General features: G+C 43.7%; 1 protein-coding gene across 1 annotated transcript; it reads left to right on the top strand.

Moving 5' to 3' along the window:
- The first annotated feature begins 9,960 nt into the window (after window positions 1-9,960).
- LOC311341175 (uncharacterized protein) lies at window positions 9,961-15,498 on the top strand. The gene is made up of 13 exons (XM_084466061.1): window positions 9,961-10,056; window positions 10,236-10,340; window positions 10,430-10,477; window positions 10,590-10,664; window positions 11,697-11,748; window positions 11,880-11,930; window positions 12,087-12,131; window positions 12,211-12,275; window positions 12,498-12,570; window positions 12,752-12,905; window positions 14,712-14,765; window positions 14,943-15,060; window positions 15,170-15,498. Exons 4-12 carry the CDS (start codon window positions 10,597-10,599, stop codon window positions 14,966-14,968), a joined length of 588 nt encoding a protein of 195 aa, XP_084322187.1. The 5' UTR covers window positions 9,961-10,056; window positions 10,236-10,340; window positions 10,430-10,477; window positions 10,590-10,596; the 3' UTR covers window positions 14,969-15,060; window positions 15,170-15,498.
- Window positions 15,499-16,878: the final 1,380 nt, after the last annotated feature.

Genomic DNA, 16,878 nt, shown 5'->3' with positions numbered 1-16,878 from the left:
AATAAGGAATTTAACAGAAGGTAACAGTGTGTCATGGCCTTTAATTAGTTTAGTAATTTGGTCATTGGTTGATAGCCTACACTACATTAAGACACCTTGTAATTTTGTTTTGAGGACCTTTAGACCTTTAGGGTCTATATTGCGAGAATAGGTTACTTGGACTCCGCTAATTGCCAAACTTTATTTAGCCTAATGACTGATATTGAAAAGTAACAACATGAAATTAATGTTAAATCAGAATTAAAATAACATGTCCTTATTAACATATTTGAAACTGTAACATAGCCTATGGATTATCTAGCCTATAGAAGCCTACTTGTTCTTTCCGTGCTTAGCGCGAAAGGCACTTGTAATATAAATAAAATATAGGCTAAGTAACACCAAACTAACAATTTGAAATCCAACAAGGTCCACACAGAGAGGCAGAGAGACAGAAGACATGAAAGGAGGGAAGAAGAGAGACTGGAAGAGTTTTTGAAAAGGATCATGTGTAGGTGTAGGCTACACCTAGCCTGGTTGGCACGACTTTCCAATGTTGATACTCAGCATTGGGTCTGGCCAAGACGTTAAGAGAATCCATTTCTCAAAGCGCATCCTTCAAACCTGGTTTACCCGCCCCCCTTAAATGCCTCAGTCTGCTATTGGTCGAAGCCAGAATAGGCGGTGTCGAAGCTTAAACCAATCACACCGCTCTTTCCTTTTTCTTTTCTATAAATGCCTCCATGGCTGCTCTCTGCTCGGTTTTCAATACAAATGTCCGGTTGAAATCTTTCAACACAGCATCGACTGCTGTGTTGAACGCTGTCCGCTGCTCCATGCTGCTGTTTACAATGAGGTTCCGGTCGCTGCTCTACAGCGTCACTTACTTGAACACGCCTCTACCCAGAGCCGTTGGAGAGGCTCGACGTTGATTGGCTCTCGAAAAAGAGGGTGGAGTTCCCGAAAATTCGGGAGACAGAAATCGAGTTAATAGCACGGTTGGCCAGACTAGAAGTCAGCAGCGCTTTTGCGAGGCGTGACGTCACTAGTGTGGGCGCGACCAGGCTAGGCTACACCTAGAGTGTGTATATTTCTTGATATGTAGCCCCTACGATAACCTTTCCCTCAAAATAGCCTCACCCAATCGCACCCATGAACTTCGCCATAGGCTCGGCCAATCGGTACTCGCATGCAGTGCACTGGCGAATGAGAGGAGAGAGTGAATGAGAGGAGAGAGCTTGAGAGAGCGGGACTAGAGAGAGCGGGTCTAGAGAGAGCGAGACTAGAGAGAGTTGGTGAGGAAGAACGAAGAAGATGGCGGCGCTCGGCGAGGTCCCATGCTGACGGGAGATTTCGGTATGATAGATCAATTGAATAACAGTTTAGCTCTTAGTTATTGCGTGTGCGACATGTTTTAATCTGAGCTACGGAACAGTTACGGCTGGAGTGGCGTGTGGAGGAGCGGAAGACTCCACGCCATCAGCGCTGAAGATTCATCTGGGGTCGTATTATTAACAAGTATAGTTCGCGTAGTGCGAGGCGACCGTCCTCGCTAGGTAGTGCAAAGTGTTGACTATTCAGTTATATTACTAGCCCGTCGCCAACGTTGGAAGCTTGTCACGCCAAAGAACGAAGAGCCAGCCAGTTCACTGCTACAGACCGGGACGTGTCTGTGGCTCCTGCTCGCTCCCTCTCCCGCCATTGATGCACGGTGCGGTGGGTGAGTAAATAGGCTACCCTGCTGCCACACATGGCTATCATTTTCAACGGACAGCAACGCACTCGTGATGGACATGTCTAATTGGTGAACGGTCGGCACACACGTAACGTGGACAATCCGAACCAAAAGGCACATTGAACCGAGAGTGGACATATTGTTATTGAGTGTTATTATGTGTATGGTGCAAAACCGTTTCTGAAGTTACAATTGACATACTTGTTACTGTTGTGTAATAGTGATAGTGTTGTTAAGCCAAACCGTGAAAGTGTTATTGAGCCACTCTGGTGAAGTGGATGTTGATGTAAGGTTTTGAACATTATATGGTGGTTACAGGTTGATAGGGAAGCTATTCCTCTATGCTTTACATTTGATATATATATATATATATATATATATATATATATATATATATATGTATATATATATATGTATATATGTATATATATATATGTGTATGTATGTATATGTATGTATGTATGTTTATTTCTATTTTTCATTTACTTTTCTATTTTACTTAGCATAAGAAAACTAGTATAATAAATAACCACTCATTTTTCAACTTTTACACTATTGCTTTTATTGTGGAGTTTTTCTTCTCTGAAGTAGGGGTGTCTCACCCTCTGTCCTTAAAGTGTAGTAGTTAGGGGGAGGGGCTGTCTTGGTTGACACGCCTATTTAACATCGCGTGGGAGTCTGGTACAGTGCCAAAGGAGTGGCAAACCGGGGTGGTGGTTCCCCTGTTCAAAAAGGGGGACCAGAGAGTGTGTGCCAATTACCGGGGTATCACACTTCTCAGCCTCCCTGGGAAAGTCTACTCTAAGGTGCTGGAAAGGAGGGTTCGGCCGATTGTCGAACCTCAGATTGAAGAGGAACAATGTGGTTTTCGCCCTGGACGTGGAACTACGGATCAGCTCTTCACTCTCGCAAGGATCCTGGAGGGGGCCTGGGAGTATGCCCATCCGGTCTACATGTGTTTTGTGGATTTGGAGAAGGCATATGACCGGGTCCCCCGGGAGAAACTGTGGGAGGTGCTGCGGGAGTACGGGGTAAGGGGTTCACTCCTCAGGGCCATCCAATCTCTGTACTCCCAAAGCGAGAGCTGTGTCCGTGTTTTCGGCAGCCAGTCAGTTCCGTTCCCGGTGGGTGTTGGCCTCCGCCAGGGCTGCGCCTTGTCACCAATCCTGTTTGTGATATTCATGGACAGGATATCGAGGCGCAGTCGTGGTGGGGAGGGGTTGCTGTTCGGTGATCTGAGGATCTCATCACTGCTCTTTGCAGATGATGTGGTCCTGATGGAATCATCGGCCTGTGACCTTCAGCACTCACTGGATCGGCTGGTGGCCGAGTGTGAAGCGGCTGGGATGAGGATCAGCACCACTAAATCTGAGGCCATGACTCTTAGCAGGAAACCGGTGGATTGCCTTCTCCGGGTAGGAAATGAGTCCTTAGCCCAAGTGAAGGAGTTTAAGTACCTCGGGGTCGAGTGAGGGTACGATGGAGCGTGAGATTGGCCGGAGAATCGGAGCAGCAGGGGCGGTATTGCGTTCGCTTTACCGCACTGTTGTGACGAAAAGAGAGCTGAGCCGCAAGGCAAAGCTCTCGATCTACCGGTCGATCTTCGTTCCTACCCTCACCTATGGTCATGAGGGATGGGTGATGACCGAAAGGACGAGATCGCGGATACAAGCGGCCGAGATGAGTTTTCTCAGGAGGGTGGCTGGTTTCTCCCTTAGGGATAGGGTGAGAAGTTCAGTCATCCGGGAGGAACTCGGATTAGAGCCGCTGCTCCTTTGCTTAGAAAGGAGTCAGTTGAGGTGGTTCGGGCATCTGGTAAGGATGCCCACTGGACGCCTCCCTTGGGAGGTGTTCCAGGCACGACCAGTGGGGAGGAGACCCCGGGGAAGACCCAGGACTAGGTGGAGAGATTATATCTCAACACTGGCCTGGGAACGCCTCGGGATCCCCCCGTCAGAGCTGGTCAATGTGGCCCGGGAAAGGGAAGTCTGGGGCCCCCTGCTTGAGCTGCTGCCCCCGCGACCCGACCCCGGATAAGCGGATGAGGAGGATGAGGATGAGTTAGGGGGAATACAGGGTAAGTCACACACACAGCTACTTACTGGTATTCTATTCTTTAGGTCTTCACTGTGACAGGTCTAAATTCTGAAGCCTAAGCTATTGTACTATTGTACAGGCAGAGTAGACACGAGACTAATAGGCCTGGGGGTTAGGGACCTAGATCCTCTGATTTCCAGCCATTCAGGGAAGAGTGATTTACCCCTACTAAGCGGACGTAGGTTCCGTCCGCTACACATGCCATTTAAGAGAAGTTCTCTGAAAAGCTCTTTGAGGTATCTTTTTGCCATCTTTCTCTCTTGTTCAAATGTTTGGAATCACATAAAAATGTTCTTGTTCATTTTGATGCCCTGGCTGTAATTTTAGGTTAAGTATTGAGTAAGTAAATGAAACCAAATAGCAGAGTATCCACATTAATTGCCTTGAAAAATAACAGTAATAAAATAAACGTAACGTTGTTATTTTAAAATGACAGCACTAGTTTGAGGCATTTATTTGCGCTCTCAGACCTTAACCTTTCTGTCGTGTTCGGATCAAATCTGACCCTGAATCTTGTCTCAAGGCCTTATGATATCCTCCACACTAGGCATTTGAACATATACAATTGCTGATCACCACTTTCATTGAATTTTGAGTGGTTTAGCCAACTTTGTAACACCTGTGGTCCACCATCGCCACCGCACGCACACACAGATTCTGTGTCTATTCTTTGTATATTCACTGCAGTTATTCATGTAAACCATGACTCTGAGACATTGTTTACAGCTTAAAGGGGAGTTAAATAAAATTTGGTGATGATCAATTTTTTTGTGTGTGTTAATGTAAGAGCAATTAAAACAGGCCGGTCAAATTTGACCAGGAGCACCAAAGTAAGGGCGGAGAAATGAACACGACACAAAGGTTAACCAAGACTTTATTTTCTTCTTCCCAAAAGCACGTCTTTCACTCAAAATAAACATTTCATGCGCAACTAAAAGACGCAAGGGAGCAAAAGTCTTGAGCATGTGTACACTAAAGTCACAAATGTGACAAATGTAACAGTAAAGTTGAAGTCGGAAATATTTATGTTGCATGTGTACACTAAAACAGTAAATTTGAAGTCGGAAATCTTTTTTCTACCATTGTAAACACAAAATAGGGGCTACGAGTTCACAAGTCCTTTGTTACAGGTGCACAAATCCTATCCTGTGCATCACAACTTCAAAGAGTCACACACTTTTGCTACAATCATTGCAGCGCAGTTGGTGCAAAACACATTCACACACCCGTGTTTCATAATCTGAGACTGTGCACATTTGTGCATTCGTAAGGCACAAAACAATACCCGCAGGAAAAACAACAGCTGAGACTCGTAGCAGCAGATTCAAGCAGTTGTATCGATGGACTTGTGCTCGCTCATTAAAATGCTCAATGAACATAGTGATCTATATCATTTTATTTGTGAGGAAATATTTCACAGATGTGCAACTTCTGATGATTAGTTCACATTTGGGTTTACGAATGCACAAATGTTGTGCACGTTCTCAGATTATGAAACACGGGTGTGCGAATGTGTTTTGCTCCAACTGCGCTGCAATGATTGTAGCAAAAGTGTCAAGTGCATGACTCTTTGAAGTTGTGATGCACAGGATAGGATTTGTGCACCTGTAACAAAGGACTTGTGAACTCGTAGCCCCTATTTTGTGTTTACAATGGTAGAAAAAAGATTTACGACTTCAAATTTACTGTTACACATTTGTGACTTTAGTGTACACATGCAACATAAATATTTACGACTTCAACTTTACTGTTACACATTTGTGACTTTAGTGTACACATGCTCAAGACTTTTGCTACAATAATACCTTCATAGTACTGGCGGCCGGTGAGTTACATGGGAGTCAATGGGCGAGAGGAGGAAAGTCCTCCTCCGAGTGGGTGGGACCATAGATATATAGAACATATATTATGTTCTATATATATCTATGGTCCCACCCACCATATACTGTATATGGGTGGGACTAGCTAAGGGATCGAATCGCGCCAACTACGCGGTGGTTGGTTCATACGCACTGCGCTATGAACCAATAAGCAGGAGCCCTGGCTAGGCTCAGTGTTGCCAGATTGGTCAGATTTACAGGTCTACTTTTAACCACGTTAGATTGGAAAAATAATCATTGGCCGGAAAATGTGCCCAATCTGGCAACGCTGTCTCGGTTACGAGATCAAACCCGCGCTGCAGTGCAGCTCAGTCTAAGAGACACAAAGCAAGTGAAAGGTAGACCAATTCCCAAAATCGAGATCACCAAAAGTAATGGCAGAGTCAATGGTGTGAGTGCTACATGGTTTGCTAAGTACTCATGGCTCACTGGTAGCATTACTAACAATCGACTGTATTGCTGGCCCTGTTTGCTCATGAATAATGTCAAATCTCCAACGTGGACTGTTCAGGGGCAGGAGAGGTTAACAAATTTGGCCATTATTTTGATTGAAAAGAAAATGCTGAAATCACTAAACAAAAGATCCAGTTTGGTATGACCAGGTCACTGATATCTTCGCAACACAAACCTCAAGGAGGATTGACTTGATATACAAATTAAGTCCCTCAACCATGACCAACATCCACATTTACCTCAAACAATGTTAGGCTTACAGCCCATGTAAATAGTTGTTAAATAATGTTATTGTTGTTCTTTTACTAGTTTGTTACTCTGACCGTTTTGTGTGATATTGTAGAAAGTAGGGCTGAACGATTTTGGAAAATAATCTAATTGTGATTTTTTTTTTCCCCTCAATATTGCGATTGCGATTTAATTATTTTAATTATTTTAATTATTTTTTCACGGTCCTCATATCATGTATTTTTCAACGAACACAAGCAATAAATCTATGTTTCATAATAAACAATATCAGATTTATTTTCAAACTCCTTCTCCCTCATCCTGGTGCTCAATGTGTTAAATGCATCGGCATTTTTCTGTGTTTGCCAGCATAGGTTCTATGTGGGCGTCTGCCCAAATATCCAATAGATATTCCGTCTTTTCACCCGACGGTCCGACAATGTGCTGTTACCAGGCACGTGCACACATAGGGCCCTAGGGGTGCTTGAGCCCCTGCCCTTTTTGCCTGATATTAAAAAATGCCCTCTGAGTGTTCTTCAACAATCACGCCCGCAACAGCGCTCGTCCGCGATCCAACCCCCACGTCAACAATAGCGCTCGTCCGCAATTCCCCCCCCCCCCCCCCCCCCCCGTCAACAATTCGGCACCTGCCCCTCAAAACTCCTGTGCACGTCCCTGGCTGTTACCGCTAATCAAACAATAATTCACATAATGCGCGCGGCTGAGCGGGTGCCTGTTACGTCCAAAGAGGCGTATGCTTTTTGGAACTGGATCGGACCGAGGTGCGTTCGCTTTCACATCTCAAGCGAACTGAGACCACCTCTTTAGCGAGGTCTTGGCCGGCTGATTTGGTGCGCTGAGGTGGGGTTTTTTTCAAGCCGACGAGGCTGTGATCGAAATGCGGGACAGTTGCGCAGCATCGTCTTTTTTATAGCCAAAATAATTCCACACAACTGATGTGCCGCCCCTCTTTGGTACCTTTCAGCTGTGCGCTCTTCTGACGAGCCTGAGGCCATTGTGCAGCAGGTTAAAGCGCAGCGTCTCTCCCTGCCTGCACTGCTTTGCTCCGCTCGGCTCACTCGCAAGTCACGTGACCAATCAAATCGCAGCCTTTGTGGTTAGAAAATCTTGTTTTGTGATATTATCGCAAATGCAATTAATCGTTCAGCCCTAGTAGAAAGGATGTTCGTGCAACAATTGTAACTGAAAATAAACATTTGATGAACCAAATTACAACCAATAGCTTCAGTCATTGAGGGCAGATCTTTTTTATTTAGTTTTACAAATCAAGAGTAGGCCTGATTTGACTAATTGGCTTTGCATCCTTTCCTTCTGCCCTTGTAGTCCAAGACATGCTGCCCACCAGCTTTCAAATTACAATGCTGCCACTAGTGGCTTTGTATCAATTTTATTCACATAATTATCCCTCCCTGCTATTTTGTAGTTCACCAAAACACCCTGAAACAATTTGAGTCACACATTCTTATGCCACCATACGCCACAAACAGTGCAAGCAGGCCAATGGCAACCAAGCGCGCAGTCCTTCCTTCCTCACTTAAAAAACCACCAGCAACCACTGGTATGAACTACATCCAGAACCAGAATTTGTCAACATCCAAAATATGTTTTGAGTGACATGAATGAAAATCCTACAGGTGCTGCAATGAGAGTAACATATTCTGTACTCTTCTTCTGAAATGTTCCTGCAGGTTACAAGCAGAATCCGTTTGTGGTACGGCCCAGTTACCATAACTGGGCACCATGGATTGGTCCCCACACAAGAGGCTCCAGTATGGTGTCAAACACAGAACACTGCAAAATCCACACACCAAGGAACCCAGATGAAGAATCCGACCTCTTAATTACAGAGGACCGGCTCACTGACGAGATTCTGAAACTGAAGGTATTTGCACACTGTGGAGTATTTGTATGGTTTTTCTCATTGTTAAATCTATCAGGGCTGTAATATTTGCTATTTAACATCATATATGGAAGCTGTGCTAAGTCTCTGCAAGGGGTGTGGCATAGACTCCAAGGGCTCCAGGCTGGACCTTATTATGAGGCTCCGCAAAGAAATGCAGAACCGGTCAGCATATGACAGTGTTTGCAAAGGACTGGGGGGCTTCTGGTGAGTTGATTTATATTCAAAAGTGTTTGCATCAGGAATAACTTTCAGACTTCACTACATTTCACTGTAATGGTTACTCATAGCGGGTACGATAACTTTATTTTACCAGGTGGATGTGTTGTGGTCACATGCCCTTGTGCTGTTGTTTATGGAGTTAAACTCAACCTAAGGGCTGAGAGCCCAAGAGATTGTGCTGATCTGCTGCTATCAATGAAGCATTTCCCCAATGTGACCTTGTATGATTTTGCAAGGGGACTGGCAACACATACATACAAACATAAGAGAGCCATAGTCCTCGCCCTTAAGCCCTCATGAGGGGAGACTGCTGGATCCTACTGATGACAACATCAGATTGGCCTCTGCAAAGAAAGTGAAAGTCAGCTTGCCTTGGCTAACTACAAAGAAGCCAGTACCTGATGAAAATGGCCACCCTATTACAGGGTCATCAGAGCATTATGCTCTTTGTGACCGCTTTCATGAGGAACACCAAAGACCCAAAGGATGTTCTGCGCAAGGTAGAGCTTGTGCCTGAGTTACGTGGCTGGGCCAATAGCCAGTGTGCCGAGCAGCTCTTCAGTGGATTGAGGAAGAACAACCACTTCTTAGACATGATGAGTCCATCGTCCCATATTTTTTTTTAATGAGGAACATTTTGCAGCACTACAACAATGGACGCAATGCCAAAACAATAGAGAACATGAAGAAAACATTGGGGAGTGCACTGCAAATCCAGTTGAACTCCAGTGGGCAGGCGGTTTTAGGTATCTACGTGCACAGTATAGTTGTGACATTCGGATGTCAAACTGGTATTGTCTTTGTAAAGCCATCTCCTGCAATAAAAAGGCTTTATTAATCCAATGTGTGGAAATTCCTAGCAGTAATTGTTTGTTTTGGTTAACACATACTTTTTAGAATGTCAAAGGTCCTAATCTTAATTGTTTCCCTTGCCTGCTGACAGCATCAGCAGCCACTGCTGCATTTTGCACAGCTGCCCAGTCTGTAAACACTGCAGCAGCCTCTGTTGTGACACAATCCGTGGCACCCCCTGTGAACCAGGCCGCTGCCATCATCCCACCACTGACCACCGGTACGAACCAGGCCGCTGCCATCATCCCACCACCGACCACCGGTACGAACCAGGCCGCTGCCATCATCCCACCACCGACCCCTGCTGTCAACGTAGCCCCTACAATTAACGTAGAAGCTTCTGGCATGAGTGGGACAATAGCAGTGGAAGCTCCAGCTACAACCACAACAGGTATTCCAGAGATCATCAAAGTACAAAAATGTAGCACCTAATACTACACTATCTAATGCACTAAAATATAATGTTGTACAACTTGTAACATTATTTACTAAGTCAGTTGCTAGAAAGACATGCTATGGTACAAATTCCACACATTGCTTATTATGTTTCTGTCATTTCTGAAATTGGGCTTCTCTGACCATATTGCGGGAGGTTTGCAATGAACACTTGTGGAATGAAGCACATATACCACATATGTGCAGGAAGGGAAGTAACGGAGCATGAGATGGACGAAGGACAATTGACATGGGTAAATGTATTTTTTTATTTTTCTTGATTTAGTTCTAATAGGCCTAATATGGCCCACATTAAACAAAGTGAAGTATTTTCTTCATATAATTTAGTTCTAAAGAGGTTTTCTATTGTCGTTTGTGTTTTGCTGTCAAGTATGATATAGTAGTAAGTACTTAACTGACTGTCATTTTAAAGCTCGATGATGTGTTGGATGAGGCGTGGCGATTTCAAGTGGGCACCACAGTTTTAAAAAGGCTGGACTTCCTGTCCCTGGGATTGGACAGAGAAGTGGAGGCAACAGTAAGTACACTTTTAATCACACAAATATTTGAAAATTGTTTAGTAAAATGTCTTTGCAATCCATAAAACATTCTGTTGTTTTATTACAGATCGGCAACTGTTGTTTATCACTGGTCATCAAGATTGCCAGGCAAAAGGTGTGTATGGATATTTTTTGTATCATTTCAAGGTACAACTTTCTATCATTGATAGTGCTTAATTATTTTGTGTAAACCCAAATAATTTAAACTGGTGTTCTGTGATTTACAGGGAAAGGATGTTCATGCTGTGGATGTTATCCCCACTTGGAGACCTCTCAATGTCGACCCATTTCTCTCACTGCCAGTAAGTTCTATGCATGTGTTGTGTATGGCTTAAGTTTGTTAACCCTGTACATAGTGACAGTATCTCGTACTATGGTTGCGTATCTACAAATATCTTCATGTTGAAACTACAAGCTCTTATTGTTGTCATTCGAATGATGCAGGTAGATTTAGAGACTGCATCCTTTTTCCTGTATGGAAACCAGGACACTGGATACTAGGTGTAAGTTTAACAGGCATCATGTCAGAGTTTTTTATAAGAATGTCACCATTTTATTATTATTTGGTCACATGACATACTTTTCAAATATTGCATCTACTTTTAGATTTTAAATTCCAGCCACACATTGTCATGAGAAGTGTAATCTATGTCATGTAAAATAATCTGCTTTGTCACATATATGTTCACTTAAAAGTTATGAAAAAGGCATTACAGTGAAGCTGTAATGTACATTTGCAGTAGTACAATGCAGATTCAACCTTTACTTGAAAATTGTATATTTTACAGGTCCTGAAGCCTAAATTTAAGAGGATACGTCTTCTTGATTCCTCCAAGCTTAGTTGCTATGGAGACTGGCATTATTTATCCATGTTCATGTTTCAGTCTAATATTGAGGAACCGTTCAATGTTCCCGTAAATTAATGTTTGGTTCGTTTTTGTGTTTTGCATGGTGTTATATTGTTATTATTCATATTATGTTTAGGAACCGTTCCTAGTAGAGTTAAGAATGTTGGCAACCGTTCAATGTTGCTTTTGCTGTGTTCTAAAGAAGCCTGTAGAGTTAAGAATGTTATCAACCGTTCAATGTTGGTTCTGCTGTGTTAAAAAAAGCCTTTTGGTGATGTGTTCATTACATTTGTGGTGATCAAGGTAGCACAATCTGGAGTCATACTATGCACACCTGCTCCACTGTTGCTTAAACCAATAATGGAAGCCAATTAATTAAGCAAGCTTAAATGGCTTAAAATGTTGACCACAAATGTCATGTCACATCAAAATCATGTGAGGTCTTTAATAGTGTATTTCACCATGCTATCCTTTTGTCTTTTATAGCACCATTGCAGCAAAGATAGTGCCAGGATCCTGGGCATTTGTTTCAAACAAGGTGATGGAAATTTCGGATTTATATATGCCTTGTGAAATGTGCTATGCATTGGAATAGTGCTAAGAAATGTAATTGTATTAAATATATTTAAATATAATTGAGTTGTCAATAACTTCTGGCTTTTTTATCAGAATATTCCAGAACAAGCAGGCAGCGCGGACTGTGGCGTGTTCATGCTAATGGTAAGTGATGGGATTGTGCACCTCGGCATCAAACATAATAACATAAGCAGGTGCCAAGAGAAAAGGATCATTGACATGGTTTATATGTACAGTAACAACTATCAACTGTTCTATCATGAAAAGAATGTTAACCTTTGTTTATAATATGGATTACAGTACACACTGTACATGGCACTGGACTGGACCTTCGACTTCACTCAGGTCAGCAATTTAAATCTGAAATTGTTAATGTACAGATTTTAGGATTGAAACTACAATGACATCTTTCTTCATCTACTAGCATGATATGCCACATATAAGGAGATGGTGGTGCCAGCTTCTGTTAGACAACATTGAACACCAAAGGTATGAACAACTTCTTACTTGATAACTACGATGTGTTTCTGTGGGGGGGGGGGGGGTTTGAATTAGTCCCCAGCAAGAGGATTTTGTCAACAATAATAACACTTTGTTTTCCTGTACCAAATGGACTCTTAAACCGAAATATGAACCAAACCATGTGTACCGTCAAACCCCCCTACATGAAAAGCATCTTGCTAATGTCACCCCTTTGACATTTCTACGTAGGAAGAGAAGACGGCTAGAGCCCATGACACATGGAAGAGAGCAGGAGCAGGAGTTGGCAACATGTATTGAGCAGGTCTTTTATTTATTAATAATTTATTTTTGATTTTGTTTGTTTGCATCTGTTTCTTTTTTGGGGGAATATAATATTTATTGAATACATTCAGTGCTCATGCTTTCAGTATTTCTATTAATGCTGTTTGGCTTAATACTAACTGGAGATGATGTATTCAATAGAATAATCTTATTTGTTTCAGTTGCCATCTTGCCTGTTGAAGATCATCTTTGCTGAGGTCGTTCTTCATGATGGAGACAGAGCTCTAATGACCCTGTCCCTGGTGCCTTCCTGCTTCAGAGAAGTGGTGGAGAGGGAATACTTCAAGAGAAAATTGCATTTTCTGTGGCTTGACAGTAAGATTACAAAAACGGTAGTAGCTATACTGGTTGCATACTGCATGTTTTCCATGTTAAATCAATTTGAGAAATCATCTTATTCTCAAAATTGTTGTAACAACAGGTGTTGCAAACTGGACCATGTTCTCGGCACAATACAGGGCAGACTTTTACAAAATGTACACTCTGGATATGTGTGGAGAGTGCAGGGTGACTTTCAAAAACTGCATACCATGTATGAAAATTATGCATGGAAATGTAATGAGTACTTCTTTCAGTTATTGCTACCTAAAGATGGCAGTGAAAACTTGTTTTTAAAACTTTTGTAGAAGTTGTTGCAAAGACTGTAGTGTGTTGACCAAGTACTTGAAGACAAATTTATTCCTATTCCATGGGCATCCATAAGGCAGTAATGATGGTCTCATGCAGTAGTAAAAGAATAATAAATATGGATATAAATAATTTAATAACTAATAATTGTAGCCGTTTAAAACGGACACAAGTAAACATTGCAATTACAAGTAATAAAACCCAAGAGACACAAAAATAGAACCTTACAGTGGGTATCTCTATGGGTAGAATACTGACCAGAGACTTCTAGACACCAAGGGTTTCTTCAATGTGATAATCCATAGAAAATAAAGGGGGGCCCTCTAACAAGGACTGTTTTTATTTAGCGACAGGCTACAGGAAAGGGGGAAAGAGGGGGGCTGCAGGGCATCTACTCCGAGAACTCGCTGGCTTCTGCTCTCACACACAATAAATGGGCTATGGGTTGGTGGGTGAACATTCATTTATTTTTATTTATGATTTTATTTGGTTGAAAAGTTTCCAGGATGCTGTGAATGTTGGTCGAAATAGGATCTACAGAGGGGCAACTCCAAAATATATATGAAAATGCTTTGTGTCCATGTTTATGCCACATCGGGATTTGGATACACAACTAATACTTGTTAGTAGGATCAATTATCTATTGGTTTTTGTCTTCTCATGGAATTTGTTGACAAAATATATCACTAGATTTATCCTTTCATATGTCACTCAATATTTCTGATGTGACGCGGGGGGGGGTCATGCAGGGTCGATTGCAGGGTCATGTCAAAATAAAATTATATCGCCGGGGGGGGGGGGGTTATGCATAAAGTGATCAGAGGTCCAAATCCCTCCGGGATAAATAACCAACAGTCCCTAAGTTACGTAAGTTGCAATTTACAACAGTTTACAGTTACTTGTGGACACCACGAGTGGTTTTACCACAAGTCCATTGGGTTGAATTTGTTATTACCCAGTGTGCTTTGTGGAATGGTCTCAATGTTTTGTTTTATTTCATGTGAATAGCCTAGGCCTAGTTTACTAGTAGGCCTTTTTTTCAGAAAGCAGATGTTCGTCACACGATGTCATTGATGTGAAATATTAATGGAGGCTATCGGGTGACAGCGGCAGAGGGCTAACCTGCTGTGGGACTCCCAGCATCCTGCTCTTAAAGGTGACATATTATACCACCAGGTGGGAGTGGGATTAGCCCTTACGAGCCGTTTTTTTAAAATCACAAGTGGGCGTGTCCACCTAGATGTACGCTCTATCCAGCGCACATCTAGGTGGACACGCCCACTTGTTCAAACTGCTTGCAACGGCTAATCGCATTCACACCTAGTGGTATAACATGTCACTTTTAAACACGCTGACGCTGGAGGGGTGTTCTGACAGGCAGTGTGGTGTCGTTCTGATAGGCTTTCCTTTTTTTTGTGATTATTCATGTGCGTCTTCTCTCTCCCCTGCTCTCTGTCTCTCTCCCCTGCTCTCTGTCTCTCTCCCCTGGACCAGGGCAGGACGCACGCCTACTACTACAACTGCTCCAGAAAGGGCCACTTTGGCCACGTGAGTCGCCGCTTCAGTTTGCACCGCAGCATCCTCTCCTCTTGTCCCTCCCTCTATCTCTTTACCCTGCTCTCCCTTTCTTCATTTTCTCCAAAGCAAATAATGAATCAAATTTATGATCTAAAGATGAATATTATCAAAAAATATAGCGAGCGTGTGCCCTTTTTGCAAGAAAAGGCATGTACACAGCGTTGGATGTGTAATGGGACCTACCCCAGCACGCCCTTCATCAATCACTATGACACTCCCGTCAACTTCAACCAGAGGGAGCACAGGGTGAAGTGGAAGGTCAAAGGTAAGCTCGGTCTCTCTCTTCTCCTCTGACACACAGCACCCTGACCCCACTAGTTTCAGAATGCCACTGAATAACGTTGTGATTTTATTTACTATTCCCCCCCGTCCAGAACTTGAGGAAGCCGGCCTGCTCGGCACCACACCCAAACCCCCCCGACCGCCCCGGGACCACCGAAGAAGGGGCAGAGGACCAGCCACTACCACGACTACAAGAAGAAGAACCACCACCGGCAGCAGGAGAACGCCAACACCCGCCCCTCCTCCGCCAGGGTCCCCACGCCCGGCTCCAGCTCCGCACACACCCACGCCCCGCTGGCCGGCCATCGTCTTCAAGACCAAGATGTCCGCCAAGCTGAAGCCGACGCCCGTCAGCGGCGCCGCCAACCAGTGGAAGCCCAAGCGTGACGTCCCCGCCTCCTCCTCCTCCTCCTCCTCCTCCTCCTCCTCCTCCTCCTCCTCCTCCTCCTCCTCCTCCTCCTCCTCCTCCTCCTCCTCCTCCTCCGCCGGCGCCGCCACACCACACCACAGAAACGCACATTCTACGAGGAGGAGTGCTTCCGGGGCGGGGAAGAGAAGGCGGCGGAGAAGAGCAGGAACAAGAAGAACCCCAAACGGCTGAACTGGGGAGCGGCGACGACGGAGCCGCGCACGTCTCCCTTCAAGCGCGAGTCCTACACCCCGCAGCAGCTGTACGGCGGCTGTGGGGCGGGGAAGGGGAAGAGGGCCGGTGGGAAGAAGAAGAGGTCATCTAAAGGCGGTGGCGCAGACATGTACCCCGCCGACGAAAACCTCTTCACCATCAAACAGAGGAAAGGGAAATGCAAGCAGTAGAGCGACACGGTTACCGCTACAGAGCTGAGCTGTTGGTCTTGTCAGCCTGAATTCTGTTGGTTTATATGAACACACACAACACAACCGGTTGAAACACTGTAGTGGCAGAAACCTCAAAGATGAATGGAAGGCAGGTTCAGAATAAATGTGGAGATGTTTCTTCATGGTCTTCTAAGTGGGTTGGTTTATGTACTTCCATGATGTTAAGTCAAGTGAAGGCGAGTAACCAAAATTGATATTGATAAGTGGCTGTCAAAGGAACCGATTGTTAATGTTTTACCTTAATTTCCTTATGAGTCTGCTCAACCTCTGTTCAAATAAAAAGGTTTTTGGCTTGTAAATCTGTCAAGCCTATAGACTTTGCTCTCATTTACTTTCATGCTGTGCGTTTGCAAGTTCCAACTTGGAGATTGAATATAGTATAGGAGACTACCATTGTGCCTCTGATATAAGCTGGTAGTTTTCAGTGCTTTACAGTCTGCTCATTCTTGTAATAGGCCTATAAAACAGTCTACTGCAACACCTTGTGGTTATTCTGCTAATCAAGTTCTCGAGGACCAAGCAGAGGAATCATTCACGTTGGAAGTAATCTCTTCAACTCACCAAACTCTAGCTTTTAAATTTGTTTTTCATGATTGATGGACGTGATATTAAATATTGATTTGATCCAATGATGGCCGTTTATCTGTCAACTGTCTTGAAATCTCACGTTTTTCTGGACACGCATATGTAATATTTTGTGTGCCTACTATAGCTCGTATAGTCTTATATCTTTACTGAAGCGAGTTTAGAGGCTGTCATAATGTTGACCATAACTGTAAATGCACACCAGTCAACCACCAGCAAGTCCCAGAGACAGAGTTGGGTCAGAAATGGGAAAGGTATATTAATTATGTTACTTACATTTGCCATGCTTTATGTTGTGTTTTTCAACGAATGTTTACTTTGCTAAGCAACGTGGAACCAGTCAGCTTCAGATATGATCCAT

This window comes from Micromesistius poutassou (assembly GCF_964030765.1).
Source record: "Micromesistius poutassou genome assembly, chromosome: 3".
Classification (NCBI taxonomy): domain Eukaryota; kingdom Metazoa; phylum Chordata; class Actinopteri; order Gadiformes; family Gadidae; genus Micromesistius; species Micromesistius poutassou.
This window is presented reverse-complemented; position numbering and strand designations above follow the sequence as displayed.

Bases quoted from the DNA above. Each gene is read 5' to 3' on its own strand.
- LOC311341175 (XM_084466061.1), top strand. From the start codon at position 10,597: ATGTTCATGCTGTGGATGTTATCCCCACTTGGAGACCTCTCAATGTCG. The intron at 12,132-12,210 runs GTCAGCAATTTA...TTCATCTACTAG, and splicing joins GGACCTTCGACTTCACTCAG to CATGATATGCCACATATAAG. The intron at 12,906-14,711 runs GTAAGATTACAA...CCCCTGGACCAG, and splicing joins GCATTTTCTGTGGCTTGACA to GGCAGGACGCACGCCTACTA.